We start from the raw sequence: 27,628 nt of genomic DNA on the forward strand, positions 1-27,628 counted from the left end.
CTGGTGGAGTTCCATTGTTTGAGGCAGCTCTAGGAGACAAGAAGAATCAGAGACAATTGAGTGCAAAGTTCTACACCTGCTGCTGCTGCTGGGTCATGTCTCCCTCCTTGGGCTGGTCTTCATCGAGCTCACCCAGGTAGTACTGCTCGAGCCAGCAGCACACGTTCTCCGAGAGCATAATTACTACATTCCCTGGGAGCCCCTTTCTTTGGAATTGGGATATATATTGAACTCTTCCACTCTGTTGGCCGTTGTTTAGTTTTCCCTATTTCTTGACAAATGTTAGTCAAAATTTGGACAGATTCAGTCTCAGTAACTTGTAGCAACTCTATTGGTATGACATCTGTTCCTGGTTATTTGTTTGTTCCAAGTATTTTAACAGTAGCTTTCACCTCACATTCTAAAATTTCTGGTTCTTCATCATACGGTTCCTCCGTGAATGAATCTGTCATCCTTGCATCTCTTTTATAGAGTTCTTCAGTGTATTGCTTCCATCTTTCTTTTATTTCATCTCGATCAGCCAGTGTGTCCCCCTGTTGATTATTCAACATCCCTACCCTTGGTTTAAATTTCCCTTTAATTCCTCTAATCTTTTGGAATAGGGCTCTTGTTCTACCCTTTTTGTTGTCCTCTTCTATTTCTATACAATAACCATAGTTCTCTTTGTCCCTACTTACTAGTGGCTGTATTGTTGCATTTAGGGTTCTGACTGTGTTTCTGTCTCCTTTTGCTTTTGCTTTCCTTTTCTCTTTAACTATTTTAAGAGTTTCTTCAGTCATCCATTGAGGTCTTTCTCTCTTTAACTAGAGGCATTGTCTTTTTGCATTCTTCCCTGATAATGTATCTGACTTCACTCCACAGTTCTTCTTGTTCTCTGCTAACTAAGTTTAAAGCCTCAAACCTGTTCCTTATTTGATCTTTATATTCTTCTGAGATGTTATTTAAATTGTATTTTGGCATTATGATTGCTTTGTTGGTCTGCTTTAGCTTTACTCTGGTTTTCAATTTTACCAGTTCATATTCTGTACCACAGTCTGCTCCTGGTCTTGTTTTCGCAGAAAGTATGGAACTTCTCCACCTTCTGCTACCAATTATATAATCAATTTGATTCCTATATTGACCGTTTGGTGATGTCCATGTGCACAGTTGTCTTTTTGGTTGCTCAAAAAAGGTGTTTGCAAGAAACAAATTACTGGCTTCACAGAATTCAGTAAGTCTTTCTCCTGAATTATTTCTATCTCCTAAGCCATTTTCCCATAATTCCTAGTTATTCTCTGTTCCCTACTTTTGCATTCCAGTCCCCCATGATTATAAGCACATCTTGTTTTGGTGTGTGATCAATTTGTTCCTGTATTTGTGTAAAATCTCTGCAATTCTTCTTTTGTGTTTGTCGTTGGAGCATAGACTTGGATGGTTATGTTAATAAGTTTCCCATTTAATCTCGTTGGTATAACTCGCTCAGACCTTGCATTATAGCTAATTGCTTTTGCTACATCACCTCTCACTATTAAAGCAACCCCCTTTCTTCTTAATTTCTTATTTCCTGCATAAAATATTTTGAAGTTGCCTCATTGATAATGTCCCATTCCCATCCATTTTAATTCACTCACACCAAGTATTGTAATGTTGATACTTCCATTTCTTGCTTGACAATTTCTATCTTTCCCTGGTTCATGCTTCTCACATTCCATGTTCCTCTTGTGTGCGCCATACAACTCTGGACTCACATCTGTGTGCGTCAGTCTCTGGGCTTCCTTTCGGCTTTGACCCACCTGCATCATTAGTCACAGCGCTACTTGTACTTGTCCTTTGTTCTTCCCTAGTAGCTTCTTGAATGCCTTCTGACCTGGGGGTCTCATCCTCCAGCATTGTCTCATGTTGCATTTTGGATACTCTTGTACCTGCTAATTGTGAGCCAGAGATCAGGGCTGCAGATGCTGCTCTTTGAGCTTAGGTAGCAAGTGCTACACTTGCATATGGATGCAAGTGGCCAGATAATGATTTAAAGGCTGATACCAACACTTTCCGGAATAGTATGATGCACACGACAGTAACATGGAATGTGAGAAGCATGAACCAGGGAAAGGTAGAAATTGTCAAGCAAAAAAATGGAACGTATCAACATTACAATACTTGGCATGAGTGAATTAAAATGTATGGGAATGGGACATTTTCAATCAGGCAACTACAAAATATTTTATGTATAGGAGGAGTACTTAATAGAAAACTGAGGTCAAGAAGGTTTTTAATACAGAATCGGTATTTACTAGACTTCACTGCAGCATAAAGGGAAGTGCTGTCCCTTCCATATGTCATTACCTTTTTGAATACTGAAATTAAAACTCTTCAGAGTTTTACAAGCCCCGCAATTAGAAGTTCTGTTTTGCAATGATAGAGGAGTTCTCCACTGATACATAAACACTGCAGTTCATTACATGACTGCAAAAGCATGGCCTACATACTCCATGAGATGTAAAATATAACTGCCATATATCTCCTCACATTAAAGATCAGAACCGTTGATTATGTTGTTTCATTACAAAGAGATACCAGGATTCCAGAAGACTGCCAAAAAATTAAAAATAAGGTGGAGGAACTTTTCCACATTCATTCTTTGGAGGTCTTGAGCAGAGATTTTCAGAACCAAATAAAAGAATGCTTGGCTGGATCAAATCAAAATGACAAGGGTACACTCAGGTGAAGCACAGCCATAAGAGAAGATGTAAAGTGAGGTGTCAAAACCAGACACATCCACACCTGAGAGGTAACAGCACAAAAACATCCATACCTAAGGATTTGTGCACTGCTGCTTCAGAGCTTTTGCAAATGTTTGATTTTCTGCATTAGCAAAACAATAGACAAAACAAAAAGACGTAGGTTTATTGAGAAAGGGTAACATCATGTGGATGCCCCATAAATAACAATAGTAGTAATTTTAAAAACCATAAGACACTGTGGAGAAAAGGGTATAAAACATCTCCCATCTCAGTGAAGCAGAGGCTTTATATTTAGAAGAATTTATAAACTGCTTAAGCAAAGAAAAATCTCAATGGTGTACATAAAATATTTTATGTATTTATTTCATTTATATCCCACCTTTCCTCCAAAGAGCTCAAGGTGGCATACAAACATGGTCTCCCTCTCAAATTTATCCTCACAACAACCCTGTGAGGTAGGTTAGGCTGAGAGATAGTGACTGGCCTAAGGTCACCCAGTGAGTTTTATGGCCAAGCAGGGATTTGAACCCTGATCTCCCAGGTCCCAGTCCAACACAACTACACCACACCACAATAATCAATAATATACAAATAAAATCAGACAAATGTAACAATAAGTATACATAACTATATCTCTGGATAGACTTGATGAAATAGTAAGTTTTAGCAGGTACCTAAAAATTGTAAAGAGGTGCTTGCCTAACATTAATAGGCAGGGAGTTTCAAACCAGAGATCCTGTCACACTAAAGTACTGAATTCTTGCAGATGCAGAACAGCCATCATATATCTGTGCTAACACGGGTGCTTGGGGATCCTCCTTGTGTGTCTACCACCCACATAACCCCTAAACAAACTTTCCAAAAGGGAAGGATCTTTTACTTAAGTTTGTGTGTCTGACCCCTCACAGGCACACAACAAGCAGCAACACTGGTAAATGTGCTAATTCCGCAGATCAAAGCTATTGAATAGACATAGAAGAGCAATGCAATGTCTCAAGTAAAGTGGTCCCAAGTTGTTAAGGGCTTTATATACTAACAGTAAGACCTTGAACTTGACACATTAAGAAGTTGGCAGTCAGTGCATATCTTTGAGTAGAGGTATAATATGCTGGCAAGATCTCACTTCTGTTAGCAATCATGTAGCAGCATTCCGCACTAACTGTAGCTTTTGGAACAACACAAAGGAAGCCCTACAGCAGCCTTTCCCAACCAGTGTGCCTCCAGATGTTGTTGGACCACAACTCCCATCTTTCCTGAACATTGGCAATGCTGGCTGCGGCTGATGGGAGTTGTGGTCCAACAACATCTGGAGGCACACTGGTTGGGAAAGGCTGCCCTACAGAGTGCACTGCAGCAATCTAGTCTTGAAGTTACCAATGCCTGGACTACTATGGTCAAACTAGTTCAGTCCAGAAATGGCCGCAACTGTTGTACCAGCTGAAGCTGGTGGAAGGCACTCCTAGCCACCAGTCCTCCAATGACAAAGCTGGGTCCAGCAGTACCTCCAGATCAAGTACCTCTTCCATCAGGTGGAGTGCAACCCCATTCAAGACAAGCAACTGGCCTATTTCTTAGACACAGGAACCACTCCCCTAAAAAGCATCCATCTTGTTGGGATTCAAGTTCAGTTTATTTGCCTCCATCCAGCCCGACACTACAGGAGAAAGAATTAAGGAGAGATTTGGGCAAGGTATATCAGATAAAGTAATTATGAAGAACATTAAAATCACTCCTTCAGCAAAAAAAAGGAAACTCCTTTCTTTTAATAAGAATGCCATTTCTAAGAAACCATAGGCTACATAAGGCATGCGTGGGACAGACTCAACAGATGTATAACTATCAAGTTAGATTTGCAATCAGAGTTTGGGTGTTATAATTCTGTGTAGATGGAAAAAGGATTGGAGGCCGCTAATTCAGACAGAAGAGAGCCTATGGGATGAACTGTTTTGTTTTTAACATGTTTTAAAGTGTTTTTGGTGTTTCTGCTCGTCACCCTGGGCTCCTTCTAGGAGAAAGGACAGGATATAAATTTAATAATAAATGAATAAATAAAATGAACTGAAGGGAAAGGTGAAGAAGCAAAGCAAGAGGGTTCTGAAGAGGATACAAAAGGAAATCTAAAACATGAAGTTAGTTCCAAAGCAGTGGTTTTTAACAGAACATGGGCACAGATCGATGCACTGTGGAAAAGATTGTTCGTTTCATTACAAATTGTCACAATAATCAAATCTAACTGCAGTGTGGGGCATATAGCAAATATTATGCAGACTGGAGAACTGTATTACAGCCTCAGACAAGGAGTTTAAGATCAGGATGCAGAAATCAGAGAGCCCAGGGGTGCCTACAGGAAGTGCTCAGGGAGCATCATCTAGAGCTTCTAGGCTTCCCAAACATGATAAGGTTGCAGGTGCCTCTTTGAAGCATAAGGTATGAATGCTCCAATGGAAGCTCAACATAAGGAGGTTACTCAGCTAAGAAGAAAAGGGATGCTAACAAAACACCACAGGCAGAGGTGGCACACTTGAGGGATCTGGCACAATCTCTAGCACAGTGGTTCCCAAACTCACACACACACACCACTAATGAGCAATAAAAATACAATTAAAAATCAATTTGAGTATTTAATGAGCTTGATATGCCATCTCCCATCATCAATCACAAATCCAAAGATATGCAGTGGGCTACCAGAATGAAGCCCATGGACCACTAGTGGTCCACAAACAACCATTTGGTAATCCCTGTTCTACCAAATAAAAGTGTCCTTTGGAGATTGGTTGATTTCGCCAGCTTACACCAGCAGCTGATGAGACATATAACCTTGGCAGCAAAGAGTAACACAGGAGCAAGTACAAAATTTAATACAGGAGCTTGAACAATTATAGGAGTATGAGAGTCCTCCAAACAATGACGACATCACACAGTATTCCAACAGAACGATTCTGAGCTTAATTTAATTTGGATTCCTGTATTGAGCAAGGGGTTGGACTCAATGGCCTTATAGGCCGCTTTCAAATCTACGATTCTAGTCTACGGATAAATACAGAAATGTGGCTAGCCTTAAGTCAGAACCACACATGAATCCAATGAGTGATTCAGTACTATTTTCCCCAAAAGACAGGTTTAAAAATGTTCTTAGAACAAAATGGATGAGGACATGCATTAACGCAGGAGGGAAAGATAGCATGTGTTGCAAGCACCTATGAAGTCAGAATACAGAGCAAGCAGAGGGAGCCACTCAGATTGTTTGGAAACAGCAAGTGGTAAACATCAGGTGTTGAAAGGGTGAGAATAACATAAGGGTGATCCCAGAAAGAGGATAGACATCAGATAGAAACAGAAAAGTAAACTAGGAGAAACAGGAATTGACAGACAGAGAACTGCAACAAACTGCTATTTGACTAGCAAATGTTAACAAAAACCATATAGTATAATCAACTGATGTTTAGGATTCTTCGTTTGTAAGTTTTGAGGGTGTGTAGTGAAGTTACTTGACAATTACTAGTTGTTTATGTTAGCTGTTATAATTATTAGTTGCCTGTGTTGACTGTTTTTTAATCTACAAGGTAAATATTTTGAATATTCATTAGACCCAAGAGCGATTGCCAATCTTCCTCACCTCACACATAGTTGAAACGGTGTGCATTACATTAACACTTTAAAAATGCCACACAATGAATAAAAGGAGGGGTGACAGAGAGAGAGCGCTTTTTCTCCTTAAGAGGAATTTTGGCACACTCTTTTGTTCTTCTACATCTCCCATTACTTTTAAAGGCGCGTTTGCTGTTATGGTTGCTCTTTGAACGGTCCAGACCAGTAGTCCTTTAGGTGAGACGCGGAGGATAAATGTCCAACGTTATTCACATTACCTCAATTTCCTTAGCAACCAATACTCCCTGTGGGTGGGAGAGAAAAACTGGAGCGAATTTATTGTGGATTTAGAAAGTTTGTGTATCCGGAGAATACCATGAGCCTTCCCTCCCTCCGTCCCTCCTTGGTTATCCACCCCGTCCCAGCACTCTGGGACACTCGTTCTGAGCCGGTACTCACAGCGATCGACGAGGCCTCTGCCCCCCACGTTCCTCGCTGTAGCCTACAGCGCCAGGAGGGCTGCTAATAGACTTCCCCCCCTACAACAAGGCACTGCGGCTTTCAGTTCCGCTTAAGAGCCTGGTCCTCTTTTCCAAAAAGTACCAGCAACCCAATGAGAGGATTTTAGCTAAGATGACCAACGGCTTCTCCCGTTCCCCTTCCCAGAAATACGCTACTAGGTACTTCTCCCCCACCCCCATATGTCTGAAAACTGGCCCGCCTGCCTCCAATGCCTTGATTTCAATGTGCTCCGGGGTTGTAAGGCAGCAGTTACACACATTGAATTGAGATAAGCCCCAAGGAACTCTGCGGGCTGACTTCCGCAGATACAGAGTCTCTAATAATACAGTACTGGCGGGATTTCCACCGCCCCCTCCGTTTTCTACGCAGACTCCCGTATCTTTTTCCTCCCTCCTTTTTCAACACCCTGCGTTTCTTTCAGTTCCAGCGGACATCCCCACTTGGTTTTTTTAATCCCAGCACTACGCTAGGTAGATCCAAAACAAAATAAATACTGTAAAAGGCACCACCAGGAAGAAAGGGGCAGGGTTGTTCTGTGATGTGCTGGAGTAGAAGACAGTGGTTCGATGAGTATCGTTGTATGAGACATAATCCGTTTAGGTTCATGATAGTCGCCACACAACCTTTCGCAACCTTATAAACTTAGCAGCAATCTTAGCAGCGACCTCTGTGCCGTTTGGCCAGCAAGGGAAAGAGCATTTCTGTGAACATGCTGTGCCCTCTCCTTCCTTACCCGTCATATATTAGTATACATCCTTCCTTACCACACATATCTGTTGCAATTAGCAGACGTTAAGCCACCTGCGGATACACTCAGCTGTAGGTCTAAGAAAATATTACTATGCACACGTATCTTTCCAAAGACGCACATGTTCCCCTGACATCTGCCAAGCAGAATCCAGAATGGGAGCTCATTTTTTATTCCGTATCTCCAAACCTTACAACTTCTACTCACACAAGGTGTACGCATATCTGCAAACAAATCTCTGCCTTGTATGGATTCCTGCTTCTCTCCCTGCCCCTCGCGCTTACACGCACCCCCAATTGCACAGAGTAACTGCACTGTACGGAATAAACTAAACTAAGGAATCACAAGGTTCAGAGACGTTCATTTTTCCTGATCCCAATCACTGCTTGAGTGCCAGAACAGCCATTCCTCGAAGCAGTCCAACATTCAGTAGGCTGAGAAACACTGAGGGAAGAATATCTTTCTGCTAAAACAGTGTCTCTTTGCCCCTAGTGGAAAAGGAGCTGCCGGGGTAGGGGTCGAGGACATCTAGAGATTTGAGCTAGATAAACGGCCAGGGGATTAAGCCCTTCTCCCGGCATTCCTTCGCTCCCAGGCTCAGCCTCCTGCTATTGCTTTTCAGTTTATTTTAACAAGCACTTTTAATGTGCGCTTTTAAAGAGCGGCATAGAAACTGCGTGCTCGGATCAGCTTCATGCTCTTTAAGGTATTTAAAGGGGGAAAGCACCTTAAACGTTGGTATGTAAAGCTCTGTGTCCCTGGGAACTATTTCAGCTCGTGGTTGAAATAAAAGTTTAAATTCAAGTCATCCGCTGGCACAAGGAGTCCTGCAAACAGACCCTCAGTCCAACTGTACGTTGAAATGACATACAGAATCAGAAACTGAGCATTCAAGCAACTTAGGTTGCAATCCTCCATACACTCACTTGGAAATCATTTCTATACAACTTGGTGCCTACTTCCGAGTCACTGCTTAACAGCAGTAGTGTAGTGGTAAATTCTAAAATGCAGGGTCCCTTCATGTTAGTTACAGCCACCCCTACCCCTTTTTTGGCTGCTGGGTTGAGAATGAGCTCCTTGTGCATGCCTTCTACAACAGACACCCCTAGGAGCCAATCAGCATGAAAGGAGAGAGTGCTAGCAACCGACGAGAGCCTTATCATCTCCTTTCACCCTGATTGGCTCCAATCAGCAGGAAACGACCAGGAAGCATGTTAAACGGATACTTTTCTCAGTGGCTAACACACTTAGCTTTCATGCTGCTTGAATCATGGGATGCTGGAGGCATTGCGACCCTGCTCCCCAAAAAGTAAAGGGTCTAAGATCCCCTGAGACCCTGGACGACTACACCCGTGCTTCACAGTTTAAGATAATGCTGTAAAATCTGCGGTTTGAACGAATTAAAGCCAAGCTCACATCTTAAGTAATCATCTTCTATAACATGAAGATTGCATCTACGAAATCTGAACTAGGACAACGAAATATTGCTTCATAGAGCTTTTACATTTACGGTATTCCTCTAATGCACAACCGCGCTCAGTTTGTCCTTCATTCTTGCAAGTTATTCTCCATCCTCACCCCAACTCGGTGCACTGCAAGCACAGTCGAATACCGCCAAGCCTTGGTTTGAATACATATAACCTCTCCTCTCTGACGCATTTGTAAGAGTCCGTTTATTAATTCATTCGCTTGCTGTCATTCATGCTCCCTCTTACTTCAAAGCACAGCCCCAAAAAGTCTAATCTAACTCCCCCCTTCACCTGTCTCTACACCTAAGGCTAACAGCAGAGACGGATCCTCATTTAGACCAAAATACATCCGAGAGCAGATCAGTAGCGTGGCAGCTCTTATGACGTTTTCCCTTCAACAACCAATGAGAAGCCGTGGAACAGCAACATGCTTGTGTTTGAATTTGGAGGCTAGCTGAACCGAGGAAGCTCAGTAGTGGCGACGCCTTAGAAAGCGGCGCGGGCTGTTGATAAATAAAGACATCCCCGGTTCCTGGGTAAGTAATTGTATTTATGCTTCCTAGGGCGTAGAGCCCGATTAAACGAAAAGGGGCTCCTGGTGAGCTCGGCTTATTTAGCTCATAGCTGCTGAATTACCAAGGGTGGCCATAGGTTCCTTACACCTACCAGTTAATGGAGGGCGTGTGCATGTGCGTTACCTTTTGCGCCACCGCCACATCAAAGGATCGCGCTGGCTAAATTTTATTGCTTACTAGATTCGCGAGTTTTTTCGATTATTTATCGAGGACTTTCAGGAACTTTACAGTATCCAATAACTGAATTGTGTCTGAAAGTTTCCCGCCGCAAATAATATTTAAGGCTGTAGTCCTATGCGTAGATGGGAGAATCCCCACTGAACTCAGGGAGGCTGATTCGTGATTAGATGTTTAGGATTAGGTTTATTTACGAGGAGCTGAGAATGTAATCCTCTACATACTTACTAGGGAATAATTCTCACTGAATTCAATGGGCATTACTTCTGAGTAGACAAATGTCCCATGTTGAACGCAATGGGATTTGTCTGAGTAAACATACCATGCTGTATGGTTGGAGACAAAATTGCCCTAAAAACGTTTAATTGAAATAGGGTAGAGTCTTGCAGCTCTGGTCGCCTCCAGATGACCTGTTATTGAACATGAGTCCTGATTGGATTGCACAAAATGTGCAGGGAGATTATAGAACATCAACTGGGCTCATGCTGGGAGGAAGGGCAGGATATAAATCAAATAATAAATAAATAAGTGGTAAAGACTTAGAAAAATAAAACCAAAATTATCATGGGGTTGGAGCAGCTCTGCTATGAGGAAAGGGCTTTTTTTAGTTCAGAGAAAACACGAGTAAGAGGAGACATAATAGGGGTGTACAAAATTATGCATGGTATGGGTCTCTTACAATACTTGAACCCAGGGCTACCCAGTGGCGATGAATATTGAAACATACAGGGCAAACAAAAGGAAATACTTCTTTACACAGTACATAGTTAAAAATAAGGAATTCATTGCTTCAATATAATCCATCAAATTGAATGGCTTTTAAGGTGGTTTAGACAAAGTTGTGGAGGACAAGCCCCCTCAGTGGCTATTAGGCAGAATGACTGTGTCTTATCTCCAATATTGGAGATGGTATGCCTTTGAATCATAAGTGGAGAGAGTGGTGTTTGGCTAATGTCCTGCTGGTGAGTTCCTACAGGCGTCTAGTCAGCCACTGTGATTAAGGATGCTGGGCTACATGAGCTTTTGGCCTGATCTAGCAGGCCTTTATGTTCTTATGATAGTTGCCCCTACACTTTCCAGTACCTTTTCTCATTTTTTTTAATGGCACAAAGTCTGGTTTTGAAGGGTTAGCAAGAGTGTCTGTTGCTATTTATCACAGTGCATTCACTTTTCTGGGAGTAGGTTATGATGGTACACTTTAATTACATGAAGGATGCATGCCAGTATTTACCCTCATGGATGAGAGAGCTATACAAAACTGCTAACACTCTAGGAACATCCTCCCATGAGTATTATGGAATGTTTTTGTGGCATCACATCCACTTCATTACTCTCTTAAGGTGCTACAAGTCTCTTAAAGTAGTTAACATTGGCTGCATACATAAAGACAAAAATTGTTGCTGTGCTGTATGGAAATGTTTGGAGTGGCAAAGCGGAATGCTAAGGACTTCTCAAGAAAAATGAAGTCCACCACACCTTATTCCTTTGACCAGCTGCCTAGTCAGCACTGACAGTGTTATTGTTGTCCAGGGTAATTGAAAGCATAATCTCCTCCTGATGCATGTGAAAATGCTACCAGAAATATATGTGTGAACAAGCCCTAAGTCATGGCTTCTAGATTATTATTAACAGTAAAAGAACCCAGTTCTTGAAGGCAAACCACTTCTTATGTCAATCTGTAGAAACTACATTTTCTGAGAACCAGTGTAACATTGAAAATATTATTCCCGGGTGGATGGGTTTCTTTGTAGAATATTGCAGAGATTAATAGTGTTTGTGGTGTGTTACGGATTCTTTGGTTTCTTCAGGTGTTAAATTTGCAGGTATAATTTTCTTTTAAGTTCATGTGTTGTTCAGACTTTCATCTTCCCTATCCCTTCTCCAGACGAGTAGTTGCACTCTTCATGCTAAAATTTGGTCGAGAAACTCATTTTGATAGAATTCTTCTGTCTAGCTAAAATAATGGCAAGGCTCCCTACATAAGCCCCTTCAGTATTGGTGTCTGTGTTGGTCTATAGAATGAGACAGTTGGAGCAAATAAAGCAGCACATTCTATTGACCATGACTCGTTTAATTTAAAAGAATGACACTGGCAAATGCATAGCAAGGGAATCTTAAGATGCACCTAAGCTTGTGTAAACACTGCATATGAGCTTTGGAGATCAGCTGCTGCTTGCAAAAAAAAAAACACTTACAAATTGTATTTGTATAAAATATATTCTGGTGGGTTGAATTGTACATCCAAATGTTTTTCAGTCTTGTAGATCAGTGTGCTGTGTTGCAGGAGGAGGTTATTGTTGAACATATAGGCAGGGGTGTAAATTTAAAATATAAGCACTTCAAATATGAAAGGCAGTGTGGTGTGGTAGACAGAGCACTGAAGCAACTGGGGAGACCTCGATTCAAATTCCCAGGCAGGTATGAAGCTTACTCTGTGACTTTGGGCAGTCCCTTCCTCTCAGTGCAACCTACCTCACAGGATGATTGCATAGATGAAAAGAGAAACCCTTTGAAGAACCTCAATGGTAGTCTTTTTTGGAACCCCCCACAACTTCTTGCATAGGCCTTGTATGTTTACTTGCATGCATCCATCCACTCATGTAAACTGTCTGCAAACACATTTTTTCTTTCCATCCTTTTGGAGATCTCCTGCTTCTTGATGTGAATGGCACGTGCTCAGGTCAGCTTTCTGGAAGTGTGCTGAGTTATGTGCATTTGATGACTTGTCTGTTGGCCTCCTGTTATCAGTCTGGAAATTCTCAGGGCTTACACCTAACAGAGGGCATGCATAGCATTGCAGTATTAGCCTTCTATTTCCATTGGCCCAGTTTGTCAGCTGGATTGATGAAACACCCCTTCTATCCAGCCAGTGGATACCAACAGCAGCAGTCCTGATCTTTTTGATAACACCAGTGGATACCATACTAAGTTCTTTGGAGCAGGGGTTCTTAACCCATGGTCCATGGACCCGGTGGGGGTGCAAGGATGGGCTTCAGGGAGTCCGTGAACCAGCCCTCCAAGACATTGATTGGCAATACAATAAAATACATATTATGCAAAACTTTGTGTGCATGCGTTTATGTGCATTTTTCTGGGGAGAGGGTCATAGTTTTCATCAGATTCTCAAAGGATTCTGTGAATCAAAATAGGTAAGAAGCACTACTTTAGAGGAAGGACAAAATACAGATGCAATAACTCATGCTTCTCAATTTAAAAGGGTTTTGGAATTCAGGATTGGAAAAATATATTAGGTACTTGTGTCCATTTTCAGGAGAACTCAATATTTTTATGCAACAGCTCTGGTTGGAGTTAAATGTGTGTTTGAGACACCGGTATCAATTGTCTAGGTTCCACCAGTTGGATTTTTCCACCACAACTGGTGTTTGGCAGACCTCACTCTACATTATATACTGATTAGGATGTGTTCTTGCAGCAAAATTGCATCTGTGTTTTGATCTCAAAGTATGGTTAGGATGCCTGTCAAATACAGGTGCTGCTTATTTTTTACTGTGGGGTCAAATACTGTATTCTATGGTGCCAAGAATGGACATGTGTAGGTGGCAACCTTTAAATTGCATTGATATATCTTAATACAGGGGTAGGAAACCTGCAACCCTCCAGATGTTCCTGGATTACAACTCGCATCATCCCTCACTGTTGTCTATACTGGAATCCAACAACACTGAAGGGCCACAGGATCCTCACCCTTGCAGTAGTCTGGGAATATTTTTGCAGTGCCATCCAATGGAGATTTTACTTCATTCAGTGGAGCTTACTTCTAGGCAAATGAATATAAGAGCACAGCTGCTGTTGTTTAATCTACTTTAATTTTTTCCCCACCAATAGGAGAAACGGAACTTGCTTCATATGAGAAATACTCCCCAGACAACATAAGTGCCCTTCATAATGTCTTCTACTGTTAAAGAAGATGTCTGCAATCATGTGAAGGTTGTGATCCGTGTTCGTCCCGAGAGTCAAAAAGAGAGAGATGGCAACTTCAGGAAAGTGCTCCAAGTTGTTGATAAGCATATATTAGTCTTTGATCCCAAAGTGGAAGAAGTCAGTTTTTTTCATGGAAAAAAACTTCCATACCGTGATATTACCAAAAGGCAAAACAAGGACCTCAAATTTGTGTTTGATGCTGTGCTTGATGAGAATTCTTCGCAACTGGAAATCTTTGAAGACACTACCAAAACAATGCTGGATGGCTTTTTAAATGGATATAATTGCACAGGTAACTTTCCTCAGCATTTGTTCCTTTCTTGGTTCCGAAAATGATTCTGTGTCAGCAACCTGTACTTATTTAGAAAGGAAGAAAAAGTTTCTTGTGCCTTATTCTGAACTCAGCAGTCAAGTCTGTATAAGCTTTAAAACTTAGCTGTTGTTACTGTTTTCCAAGCTGTTGGAATAGTTTGGTGTTTATCTCTTTTGCTTCACATGAAGTAGCTCTTTCATCCTCCAAATGAAAGCTGAGACTTCCTGTATCTCCTTTGCAGAGAGCTGGATATTGACAAAGACATTAAGAAGAATCTGTTTTCCCCACCATTACTTCCTGGCAGTTCTAAGTGTTATTTCTAGCTTCAGTTTTGAGCAGTAGTGGTGTGCATCATAGAGCAGAGTCACCCTTCCAACATCAGTGATGCTCTTGCTTACTAGGGTGGCGGGGAAGTTGGGCCCGCATGGTTGCACTGGCAGGACCACTGCTGCCGATCTGGCACTTCTATTGGTGCAACTGTCCCAGCCAGCTAAGCAACAGCAAAGCCATTGTCAAAAGGTGGTTCTGTGGTTTCTCCCCACAGCATGCACCGCTGCTGGTTCTGAGCATGTTGCTGTCACTTTGGGAGAGAACAAATGTACAGCAGATTGCGTCCACATCTTACATGCACCATATTACAGCTAGAATCACAGGTTTATCACCTTGGCAGTAGAGTTGCCATATTTCTTCCTCTTTGTCCCCTTGTTTTTTGCTCATTTACAAAAATAAAAAGAATCTCAACACTCATGAGTAAACAGACTCTTGTTTTCAAATGTTGAGCTACATAATTCAAACACTAATTAAAATTGTCCATTCCCACACCGGACTTGCAATTTAGTGCTTGCATATGGTGCAACTGGAGCTGGAAAAACTCATACAATGCTGGGCTGCCCTGAAGACCCTGGGGTGATGTATCGCACCATGATGGAGCTCTATAATTCCATAGATCAAATGAAAGAGGAGAAGCATTGTGCTATTGCAGTTTCATACCTTGAGGTAAGCAGACAGAAGAATTTTGCACATTAAGGGTTGCTTTCAAATACAAATTAGGATGAAACATAGTTTGTCAGACAGTGAGAAAACTTGGTCTGCTAAGCAGGCATGCCTGCACTTTCTCATGCTGCTGGTGAGCATAAGTGAAACTTTCCCAGATGTCTATGATGCTTTGACTACCTGTGGTGGGGAAAGCCATTCTCCCTTGACAATAGTCCATCAGGTGGGAGTTGCAGAGGAACCTTTTTAATTCCTACCACCACCACCCATCTCAGAGAGCTTCAATAGACTTCCTGAAATCCAAGAAAGAAAACTCAAAAGGCTTGTGTCCCAGGTAGATGAGATCAGACTACAGATCACCCCCATCCTTGCCAGATCTATCTGTGGTGAGCAGGAAGAGGAAGTGATCTGTATCCTGGTGCTGGGATGGGCAAAAATGTCAACCTCTGCATATCAGCACCAGGATCAGGATACAGACTGCTCCTTTCCCCTTAGATTGGGGTGGGGTGGGGGAAATAGGAGGTGAAAGTGTTATTTCCTGATCTTCAGGGATCTTTTCCTGAAGATCAAGAGACAGCATTTCCTCTTCCCCGTCCCTGAAGATCAAGAAACCCGGTTTGAGAGAAGACCAAGGGTTCTGTGTGTGAAAGTGAGTGAGCTTGCTGGGTGCCTGCAAGTGTGTGACAGCATTAGTGTATGATTTTATGCATTGGAGAATGTGCTGTGTGTGTGTGCGCGCACATGTAAATAAGTGTTGGCCACATCCACCACTGGCATGCCCGTGCCTGACAATGCAGCCATAAGGCTGAAAAAAGTTTAGCTACCCCTGGGCTATAGACTTCAGTGGTATGTACTCCGAGTAGATATGCATATGATGTCAGCCTTGCTTGGGAGTGGCCTATTGACCTACTGATCTAAGTTTCCCCATGAACACGCATAACAGCTTACACAATTGAGTTTTTTGGGGGGAGGTGGGGGGGTTTCTAGTTTATTGGTTCTCTCCACAAGTCAAATTGCCCAATCTCCTTTTTTCTGCAAAGTTGGAAAGGTGATTTGGGTACTTGAACAGAAAAGTAGGAGCCTTAACTGAGTTTAAAACATGCGATGAAAAAATCTAGGATATGCATACTATGTCACGTATGTGAAAGTGGGGGCATTTTAGGTGCATTATCCATCTTCTAAATTGGGACTACAGCAGTTGAGCTACCAGATCCAGATATTTGCATGTGTCTGTGTTTTTCCTTATATCTACCTTTTTATAATGACTCTGCTTCCCCCTCCACCCCCAAATCCTGTTCTTTCCAAGGTCTACAATGAGCAAATACGTGACTTACTAGTAAGCTCAGGACCACTGGCTGTGCGGGAAGATCCTCAAAAAGGAGTACTGGTTCATGGATTAACATTACATCAGGTGTGCACCTCTTTATACCTGTATCATCCTCATTATTCCTTAACTGAAGATTTTATTTACAGTATTTATAGGCAGCCCTATAACATAACAATAACGGAGTTCTCGTAGCACCTCACAATGTCTAAAGTTCAATAATGAATTTTCAAAGCATTTTGAGTCTAAGATTTCACCCTAGAGGAGATTCTTAAGTATGAGGAAACTGGGTTGTCACCTAAGCTTTTAAAAAAATTAATTTAATGTTATTATTATTTATTTATTTTATTCAATTTCTATACCGCCCACAGCCAACGGCTCTCTGGGCGGTGTACAACATAAATATAAAAATACAGTAATGTTGCTGGAGAAAGTGGCAGACGAAAAATTTGTATTGCAGATTTTGCCTTAAATCTCTCTATATCTGAAGGCTGGGTGGAGGTAATCTTCTCATTGAGTCTTGGTGTACTACAAAATGCTTGGGTCATTCTTATGGGATACGTACTGCTACCCTGTGCTGTGGGCTTTTCTGAATGAGAGCCTGTATCTGTCCACAGTGGATCAGAGTCCTTCCAGCCTGGGCACAACCGGAAGGAAATGATTGGAGTTCTTGTTGAGAACACTCACAGACCATGGACTTATAATTAGTGGGGTTGTGAATTGCCTGTCCTGTTAACCTAAGGGTGAGGGCACCACCCGCTTTTGTTGGCTTTGTCTCTGTGGGTGTGGTGGCCAAGAGGAATGATTGTAGGTGCTCCTTGAGAGCAAGGAGCTCTGGGGTGGGGATTGTGTACGTTTCCCTTATCTTTCAGTGCGAGCTTCAGTTAGGGAGACACCAGCAGAAGTCTGAGTGCTGCTGCTACCTATAAATGTATGCTTGTGTATTTGTGGATTGGGACTGGTTGTCTCGGCTGTATTTCTGTACTTTGGATCTGCTAGTGGTTATTAAGGTTCCTATATGTTGTTTCAGTTAATGTTGATGCTTAAGAGGATATCTTTTCTCATTGTTTTCTGTGCTGCTCTAAAATGTTGGCTTCTTACTGAATTTATTTTTATTTGACTTACGATATTTTTAGGTTGTGGTAAACTGCTTAGAGATTTTCTTTAAAATATTGTCTATAAATGACCTAAATATAAAATAATAAAAATAAATATGGGGGTGGCAGCAATGAGGAAGTAATGAAATTGGGGAATTGAGCTTTCTCTGAACAAAATATCTGTATTATAACAATGAACTGGTTCACACATAACCTAAGCTAAGGATTAGTGCTACGTGGATGAGCTTGAGTAAATTGTTCGATTCATATGCTCCCCTCTCCGCCTGCTACATGGCCGGAGAAAGGACTTGTGCACAGATTACATCCAGTTTCAAAGAATCTAGGTATGGCAATCAATGATTAGGTGCTAAACAAGCCAGCTTCAAACCATGGGTTATGAAATTGGCATGCTGAGCAAATACCACTGTTGCTTTAAACAGGGATTACTGGTTTGCATGTAACACTATGCCAAGATTCTTTGAAGCTGAAAGTAATCTAAACAGCACTGCTGGCTTCAGGGAATTGGGTGAATGTGTAAACCTGATGCTTTGTTCAGGCTCAGTGAGGCTTGTCCACATAGAGCTAAACCATAGTTTAGTGCTACATGCAAACCAGAGCTATGAGATTTGAGCTGATTTACTGCAAACACGCCTCTCTGCCGCTTTATTTCCAAAATTCAGCATTTTTCTAAATCAGTACTAACTTGAAAAGTTTTCAGGGTTGTTTAAATCCATTTGGACTCTTAAGATGTCAAAAGGAGCGAACAGATCAAACTGTCCTCCAAAGCCATGTTTCGTATACTGTGGAAGAGCAAAGTCCTTTACATCAGTGTTATTAGTTCACTATTAATCTTGATGTGAAGTTTTACAAGGTTTCTTTCTGGAAAGAAAATATAGTGCAAAAGCATTACTGTGCCACTTTCTCAAGACACTTCAGATACTAATGGGCTTCTAAGTGGCCTGTTTGCAAAGATGGTTGCTATGAAATCCCTGTTTAAATAAAACTTGGTAGCGGTCTTCAAAACCTTTATTCCAAAGTTGCGCTATGAAAACTGAAACCATTATCCTGAGTGAAGTGGCTTGGGAGAATGAAGCATTTGATCAGGCACAAAACAGTATCCTCTTGTCAGAGTCGTTTCTAACCCATATTCTTAATTTTTATCCCCATCACTCATATGCCCACTTGTGATCTGCCCTCTCATTTCTCCACTTCTTTCTCCTCCTCTGCCCCCCCCCACTACTACTATGTCTTTTACTGCTGTTGCCACCCCATGGTGCATCTTGGTTTCTGCAGTCAATGCTTGGTGGGAAGCTGGCAGCTGGCTTGTTAGAATTCCAGGAATGAGGGAAGCCTCCTTCCAGGCAATCTCCTCTACCACTTATGCCATTGTTTCCATTTGTATAGCAATCAAATCTCCAAAAATATCAGCAGCTGACGGGGCTGGTAGTATTGCTACTTAGTGCTTTTAATGCCAGCAGCAGTGAACCGAACAGTGAAGCAATATGGGCTGTGCACAAATAGCTTCTAATATATATTAAATAATTTGGGGGCCTGCAAAGAAAATTGTGGGGGGGGGACTAGTGGGATATCCCTCCCACCCCCAAATAGTGTAACAGCATGAGACTGCTGAGTTTGGGAGCTAGTGAAGTAGTTTGTCTAGCCCTAAACCACGGCAGTCCACAATTGCCTTGCTTGTCTAGCCCCAAATCTGAATGGATTTTATCTCCGCTGCCCCATTCCAAGATATTTTTAACTCTGTTGGGAGCTATGAAAGAGTCCTGACTGCACAACTTCTTGATTCTAATTTATCCTCCCCTGGACTCCCTAAGCTTCAAAATGGGTCAGAGTCCTTAAAAGCATATAGCATCTGTGGAAGGGATTAAGGTTGTGTGATGCATGCCTCATAATGTCTCACACACATTCCTAGCCACTAGGCACTAGATAAGGCCATTTTACTTCTCTTCCTTCCCAACAGACACTTGACATTCTATGCCTCCTATAGGGCAATAGTAGTAGTAATTTTATTTCAGTTAAAGAACAACAAATATAAAATGGAAAGCATCAGAAAATGCAGTGTGCAAAAGCAGACTAAAAAAAACTTCAGCACTGATAATGCACGTCAGTATAAAAAATCATAATAAAACATTAAAATATTTACATTGTCATCCGTCTCCAACAAGCAATAGCGGCTGCACTGAAACTGGCCACCTTGGTTGTGAGCTGTGGGTTCTGCCCAGCCAGTAGATAATGTAAGTAAAACACATCTGAGCCCCTGGGAATTTTTTGTAGAACCGGAGTGATGTATCGAAGATCACGAGGGAAAGGGCAATACAATAATACTTACCCTACTGTCTCCATCTCCCTGGCCTCGCAAGGGCATACGTGCTCGCAGTAGGGAACCCTCGTGAATCTTCTTTCCAGAAGTGCAGAAGGTAACACATTAAATTAGATAAACATAAATGCTTTTCTATATTTGGGGATGCTCAAATTTATCAGATAGTTTGAGGGTACAAAGGCCCTCCCATTATTCCTAAAATCAGGGTATGTTGCAGCTAGACTTCAGTGATTTTGTAGTTCAGTGTCCCAATTGGGAGGAAGGGTGGGATATAAATCTAATAAATAAACAATAAATAATTTAGTGGGAAATGGCTGCTTTAGCCTTTGTATAACCTAAAGCTAAAATCACATTGGTCAAAAAGCCCAGATTTTGCAGTTTCTTATTCACTGCCCATTTCTATTTTGACTGAAAAGCATCCATTAATGTCAGTGGAGCTAGGCTCAAAAGGAAGAATACGATCTTCAACCAGAAGTTTAGCATGTGCATCCATGCACAGGACTCTAAGGATTTATTTTATTTATTTTATTTTATTACATTTTTAAACCGCCCTATAGCAACAAGCTCTCAGGGCGGTGTACAAAAAGGTAAAAACAGGTTAAGATTTGCCCTGCCTCTGATCGTAAGATTACATTGGGAACACAGCTCAGGACACCAAATATTGTTCTTAGGCATTTGCTTTTGATAGTTTCCAACTGGGTCTAATTGTGATAATCACATAGCTATGTTCCATATAGCATTTATTTATTTAACTTGTATACCACTTTATATTTCAAAAAATCTCAAAGTGGTTTACATTTCAACAAAAATCAGTATGTTTTACATTCAGTACAGTTGCTAATAATAAGAAAAACAATAATCCACATTTTAAGTAACATAATTGAGCAATAAATCTCTAAACAATATACATAACATGAAACCAAAGTGAATCATATACAAAACAACGAATATAACAATTATAAAATATATCTAAAAATTCACATGAATATTACAATAAAAGCATGTATACAATATCTTAAGCCTGTTTTAATTGGAATTAACTATTGAGAGGAAACCACTACTAAAAATGGACCCATACAGCATCAAGGCAGCAGCATTGGAGAACAAAGGGGAAAAATGAGCCTTTGACCTTCACAGAGGATTCGGGGGTGCTGCAACTGGCTGGTTACACTCACCAAAAGATAACTCAAATCTTGTATCCAACAAAATCTTATGAGGTGTTGTGTTTTTGGTGCCACAGACCTCATGGCCCTTCATCAAGACCTCTGCTTCCAGTGTAGCCCACTGCCCAGGGCTTTCCTCATCTGACTGCCTGATGGCCTTCAGCTCAATCCACGCTGTCCCAACCATGGTGTCCCAGATCAGCCCTTTGTTCCAGGCTTCCACAATCAAGCCCAAGTCCAGGCGGCTGATCTCAAAAAGAAAGTCTTGTTCCCAGCATGGCTGGTCCCCTCGAACACCAACAGTTGTGCTCTTCACATTTTGTACCTTAAAATGCCTGTTGAAACAAAAAAGTCACGCACTTGAGGATCAGCAGGGAGGTCTAATCTCAGTTGAGAGGGCATTCCACAGGCATGGACCCACATAGATCTCAGTAATTGGGCAGGGATATAAGGGATCAGGCGGTCATGCTTAAAGAATTCAAATATAGATAGAAAGAAAAAGATAACATGTTGCACATTCTTTTATTTGTTGAGCAGAAGCTTTGTTGCCTGCTTATTGTCTGCTTTCAGCATCCCCCCACACCCCAAAAAGGGGAGAAATAGTATCCTCTTCCTCCTTCCCTTTGCTCAGGCTCCAGTGAAAAAGAGTTTGCAAGACACGGGTTGGGGCTATAACCTTTGCAGTGAAAACCTGCATAGCTAAAGGAATATATTGTCCCCCTTTGGTGTAAAAAAAGGAAAGAAGTGCCTTCACACTCCACTGAGCATTCGCAAGAGCACTGGCTAGTTCTGCTCTCCAAGAGCCAGAAGAATGGAAAATTACTCTCAAGTATCTGTAAATTGTGACCTGTTCAATTGGATGTTCATTTATATAACAGCAGTATTTAATTCTTTTATGAGTGAAAACGAAAACCTTGGATATGGCATAATTAATTACCAGCATTTCATTTTTGCAGTTGGTGACCAATGTTTTTAAAAGCTGCCACAGACCAATACTCATCAATGAGAAAAGGACTGCATCATTTGCATAGACAAGAATTGACAGAAATCTATTTGCCAAATTGGGAGGGTGGGAGCTTATATAGGGCAACACACATGATCAGTACTCGGAACCATTTTGCATTTGTTTTGTTTTTAAATTTGCAGGCAAATATTTTTCTGATTACCCAGGGAGTGTCCCAAGTATGCAGAAGCCTCTACCTGGTCTGTGGCTAGCACCAGTTCATCGCCTTAAACTTATTGGTCCCATTTTGTGTGTGTACAATAGATGGAATGGTGACGGGGGAGAGAGATCAGGGCTGTAAGGCTGGTGTAGGAAGACTAGTCAGAAGATGGTAGATGTGCAGAAATAGTGATGGTTCAGGAGGCTGGTCTGAAGTGAGAGGAACCCTTTACAGGAAAAAGCATAGTGGGAGAAGGAAACAAAGAGGGATCAGCTTGTGTGCAGCAATTAAGAGGAGCCTAGGGAGGTGATGTGGAGCAAAAATGGGTAACCTTCCAGATTTCACTGGACTACAATTTCCATCAACCCCAGACATCATGGCCAATAATCTGAGATGATGCATTTGGAGTCCAACAACATCTGGAGGTTCCTCACCTCTAATGTAGAGTAAAGGTGGAGATTTTGAAAAAGGAAATCTAGAAGCTCCAAGCTGATGCAAAGAATAACAGGGAGCCAAGCTTAAAAGACTTACATTGGGGAGTTGATGTGATTGTAGCAACAGGGCAGAGATTGTACAGTCTCCCCAGCCTTATTCTAAAGCGGCTGGCCTCAGCCGAGGATTGTGTATTCACACTTGCCTCCACCTTCCCCACTAGTACTTCAGCTTACTGGATAACCTTCTCTGCACTGATATTTGAACTGATGAAGGCTTTTGGGGTAAGCAAGCTGCTACTGATAGTAGACTGACGAGACAGCAACCCAAGATAGCCTTCAAAGATGGTTGTGAGGGGACTTTTCCCTGTAACAGATCTTTCCGTGAATAGTTTGAGTCCATTGTCATATAAACACTTCTCTATAAATACTGAATTCCCTCTTAGACGTACAGGGTATTACAGAAATTGTAGCTAATTTCCTGTTGGGAGCAGTGAAGAAACAAGCTAAAATTTATTTATTATTTATTTATCGAATTTATATCCCGCCCTTCCTCCCAGAAGGAGCCCAAAATCTTACCCAAAGACATGTAACCACATTTTCCTACCTGGCAATAGAGTGATTTCATCTTGTATTTTTGTATGTGCATGGATGTATAAGTCTTATTATGAGGTCTCTTGATTGGCTCATAATTATTATTGTTATTTAGATTTATACCCTGCCCTTCCTCCCAGTAGGAGCCTAGGGCAGCAAACAAAAGCACTAAAAAGATGCTAAAACATCATAAAAACAGACTTTAAAATATATTACAACCAAACATCCTTTAAAACATATTAAAACAAAACATCTTTTTTAAAAAAGCTTTAAAACATCTTAAAAAAAAAAAGCTTTAAAAGCATATTAATAAGCATTTCCAACACATGCAGACTGGGATAAAGTCTCTACTTAAAAGGCTGGTTGAAAGAGGAAGGTTTTCAGTAGGTGCTGAAAAGATAACAGAGGTGGCACCTGTCTAATATTTAAGGGGAGGGAATTCCAAAGGGTAGGTGCCACTACAGTAAAGATCTGCTTCCTATGTTGTGGAGATCAGTAAAATGATTGATTTTGATTTATTTAATCTGGTGTTTCCGAACTGCTTTAAGATGGATTTTAGGCACTTTATAGTGGCATAGCCACTTACACTAAGAACGTAGCTAGCACAATCTGAATGGGCTAGTGGTTTTGGAGTAAGTAAAATGATGCCTTTCAACTGACCCAACTTCTTTAGGCAATGTTATGTGCAAGGTAATCTTGTACATAATCTTCTTTGGGCAGGTGCTGGAGCTTGTGCTCACCTTCAGAAGCTGGTTTGATAAAAGGTATCATCTTACTCTCTTTGTGTTTGTCCTCCTCTGGGACCAAGATGGCAACAAAAGCCGAAGCTATGATGTTAACATTAGTGCAGAAATCCTATGACAGTGAACCTCCCAGATTAAAATCAAGAAAAAAGATTTACTACTTTTCTTTGGCTATCCCCCTCCCCCCCCCCGATCTTTTGTAGCCGAAATCTGCTGAGGAGATCTTGCAAATGTTGGACTATGGAAACAAAAACAGAACACAACATCCCACTGATGTGAATGCCTCCTCATCTCGGTCCCATGCTGTCTTTCAGGTAAGATGATATGGCAGATAAGGTGTCTGAGGATCTTAGATAACCCTTGAAGCTTTGTTTAAAAAGAGAGAGACAGAGAGAATCCTCAGAATATGGCACACCGGCCGTAATAGCTTTGGTCTTGAGAAGAGAGATCCAACACTCACTCTTGTCTGCTTTAAATCCTTTGTGCTAAATAGCATTCAGGAGAGGAGCTCTCGTGATCTATGCTGTCTTTAGACTTCAGATGAGTAATCTATTGAGGTGTCAAAGCTGCCTTTGAGAAATAAATGTGCTTCTGGACTTCCCAGGAGGATCCCTCCGCCTGTGCTGCCTCTGAGACGGGCTCCTGTCTTGGATGAAACTTATCCAGTTTTAAATTCAGTCAGAAGGGTTTTTTCTGACTGGGGATGATTTCTTCCGGATAAGGAAGAAGCGTGAGATCTGCCACATAGTTTTGTTTTGATTGTTGGAGCCTGGAATTTGTCAGAATTGTCTGTCTTCCAGCAGTTCAGACAGAGCGAGGATTTTATGCTAGCTCAGCTGGATAAGTGACCCGTTTTTTTTAACGGACTAGCAGGCAAACCTCCTGTCTACATTTATCATTTTCTTATCTATATAGCTAAAGAGATTTGTCAAAGTAACAGCAATTAAGATAACCTAGATGAGGTAAGACTTTCCTTCTTTATTTACGGAACTAAGGGGGAAGAAAATATAAATAGCTTATCTTTTTTTTTTTTATTGCAAAAAGCTGACATGGAAAATTGCGTTTTAAAGATTACAACGGATGAGAGCTTTCTGATTGGGAGAGATAAGAAATCTTTTTGATTTACAAGACTTTTGTGTAATATATATAAGGGACTATTTTTTCTGATCTACTTTTTGTTGTTGTTGTTGTTGACGAATCTGCTCATTCTCTCTGCTACTAGTTATTTGAACGCTGTGAACTAAAAGCTGTTTTTGCACTTCTGGACATTTAAGAGATAAGGACTGTCTAGCGTGTGACGTTAGTTGGTTGGAAAGATTAACTCCTTTGTAACTGGATAAAGAAATAAACTGCTCTTTGCTTGGGACATTGAAAATTGAAGGAGTTTTGTTCTTTTGGTTTTAAGAATGGCAATTAAGAAGATCATGGATGTACAAGAAGGGACTTTATTTCTAGACATGCTTCAGAAAATAATGGATGGGATTAACTCAGTAAAACAAGAACTGAGAAATAATAGACAAGCGTGGAGAACTGAATTTCATGAAATGAGACAGGAGCTGAAAGAAACTCAGGATTCTATGAGAAAGGAGAATAAAGATAGATCTGGAAAACAAAAAAAGGATGAAAGAGAAATTAAAGGCAAGGTTCAATCTATGGAGATTGGCTTAAATATGGACATGAAAAAAGATTTGGATTTCCTGGTTGTGACGGATCCTGGAGATAAATATTACAGTTTGGAATACAGCGCTGTCTCTGAAGGAATTGAAGAGATAAAGATATTATCGGTTCAAAAAAATTCCTGGACTGGAAGGATTTGATGGAACTTGAAATGGAGAAAGTTAATAGAATTAATCCCTGTTTTGTGTCAATGGAAAAACCTTCAAGAAATGTACTAGTGTATCATGTGGAAAAGAGGAGCAGAGATGCGGCTTTGAAACAATACTTCAGTGTTACGTTTGGATTTGATGGTAAGAAAATATCTGTGATGGAGGAAATTCCTATCAGACTTTTATTATATGACTATGACAGCAAGATTTTTGGGTGCGTAAAGATGGAAGATGGACCCAATATGGATAATGACAGAAGAGCGATTTGAAACTACTGGACTCAGTAGATTTGATGAGTTGGATTAATTGACATGTTTATTTAGAAAAAAAAATTGATTGACATATATCTCAAGGATTGGAAACTTCCCTTTGACTTTTTGTGGAAGATTAAAATGATATGATGTTAATGAGATTTGAAACCAACTAAGATAACCGCTGGAGGAAGGTGATTTTATAATCTATTAAGAGATAGGTTTGTTATATATTATAGATTTATAGCTGAACTATGACAAATCGGAAGTCAATATTTTTATATATATGTATTTTTTTTGTATTGTATTAGTTATTGATTTGTGTTGTTTTCTTTTTGTATTATTTTGGTTTTGAAAATTAGAATAAAAATTAATTGAAAAAAAAAGAGAAATAAATGTGCTTCTTACCCATACAAATGTGGCAATATTTTTTCATGCATGATTGCTTCTTTTCATTTCTTTAACAAACAACAAAATCTACAAAGTGGTTCTCATTAAAGTGGATAACTTTGTATATAGCAGACTGATCCTATGCATGTTTACAAAGAAGTAAGTCCTGCTGAGTTCCATGGTGCTTATTCCCAGGTAAATGTGGATAGGACTACAACTAAAAAGTATAATCTTATGCACACTTACTAGAAAGTAAGGGCACAATCCAACTCATATTTACGCTGGGCTGAGAGGAGTTGGATGTGGTAGCATCCTGGCTCTGCCTGCAGAAGCCCCTTGTCCCAGCTCAGCCACGGTGGAGCTGCGACCCTGCAATGGCTCAGCCTGGGGTCTGCCAGGGAAGCCTGGTGGAAGGGATGCTGGCTGAAGCAAGTAAAAGGTCCGAAAAAAGGTCGCTCTGGGGGCATGTTGGAGGAGGGGATGGGGGGCTTGCACAACATCCAACTCCTGTTCGGAGCACTTCTGCGGGTCCCAGTCCAGGCCAAAGTTACACCGAGTGAAAGGTCAGTCTAAAAAAAAATTAGAATGGAAGTCTATGGAGAGCACTTAATTGCCGGTAGGGGTATTTGTGAGTGCAGCTTTTTTCTGTTGTGTTCACACATGCAGATCCCAGCAGAGCAGAAGTTCTGTCAGTCTGGCGGCTCCCGAACAGCAAATGGATGCTGTGGAGCTTCCCACCGGCTCCTCCACCAGCACCCCTTCTGCCAGCTTCCCCTGAGTTGGATTGTTAAGTCTTGTTGAGCTCAGTGGGTCTTCTGAGTAAACATATGTAAGATCCCAAGGACAGCTTTTGCACTGTGTACCGTGCAACTCTTAGTTGATGGTTTTACTGTATATCATTATTGTATATTGCATTGAATTGTTTATTTTTGGAAGGGTCATAGCTCAGTGGTAGAGCATCTGCTATAAGAATATAAGAAAAGCCTGCTGGTCAGGCCTGTGGCCCATCTGGTCCAGCATCCTGTTCTCACAGTAGCCAAACAGATGCCTGTGGGAAACTCACAAGCAGAACCTAAGCGCAAGAGGACTGTCCCCTTCTGCAGTTTCCAGAAACTGTTATTTATTTATTTATTTATTTAGTATTTGATTTATATCCCACCCTTCCTCCCAGCAGGAGCCCAGGGCGGCAAACAAACGCTAAAAACACTTTAAAACATCATAAAAACAGACCTTAAAATACATTAAAACAAAACGACGTTAAAAACAT

General features: G+C 41.1%; 2 protein-coding genes across 5 annotated transcripts in view; one reads left to right on the forward strand and one right to left on the reverse strand.

Annotated features, from left to right (window-relative positions):
• Positions 1-9,381, reverse strand: part of METTL15 (methyltransferase 15, mitochondrial 12S rRNA N4-cytidine) — a 207,725-nt gene extending 198,344 nt beyond the window's left edge. The window contains exons 1-2 of one of the 4 annotated variants that reach the window (XM_061610579.1): positions 9,154-9,232; positions 6,334-6,610 (exon numbers count right to left, since the gene is read on the reverse strand). In XM_061610579.1, coding sequence (XP_061466563.1) covers positions 6,334-6,360 — 27 coding nt within the window. In that variant the 5' untranslated portion in view covers positions 6,361-6,610; positions 9,154-9,232. Of the gene's footprint in view, positions 1-6,333; positions 6,611-6,764; positions 7,073-9,153 lie in introns of those variants that run through there. The other 3 variants (XM_061610578.1, XM_061610577.1, XM_061610580.1) reach the window with 3 other exon arrangements.
• Positions 8,841-27,628, forward strand: part of KIF18A (kinesin family member 18A) — a 69,607-nt gene continuing 50,819 nt past the window's right edge. Inside the window, exons 1-5 of the mRNA XM_061610576.1 lie at positions 8,841-9,580; positions 13,643-14,030; positions 14,890-15,047; positions 16,351-16,455; positions 24,098-24,208. Coding sequence (XP_061466560.1) covers positions 13,703-14,030; positions 14,890-15,047; positions 16,351-16,455; positions 24,098-24,208 — 702 coding nt within the window. The 5' untranslated portion in view covers positions 8,841-9,580; positions 13,643-13,702. The remainder of the gene's footprint in view (positions 9,581-13,642; positions 14,031-14,889; positions 15,048-16,350; positions 16,456-24,097; positions 24,209-27,628) is intronic.

Source organism: Rhineura floridana, chromosome 2 (assembly GCF_030035675.1).
Source record: "Rhineura floridana isolate rRhiFlo1 chromosome 2, rRhiFlo1.hap2, whole genome shotgun sequence".
Taxonomy (NCBI): Eukaryota; Metazoa; Chordata; class Lepidosauria; order Squamata; family Rhineuridae; genus Rhineura; species Rhineura floridana.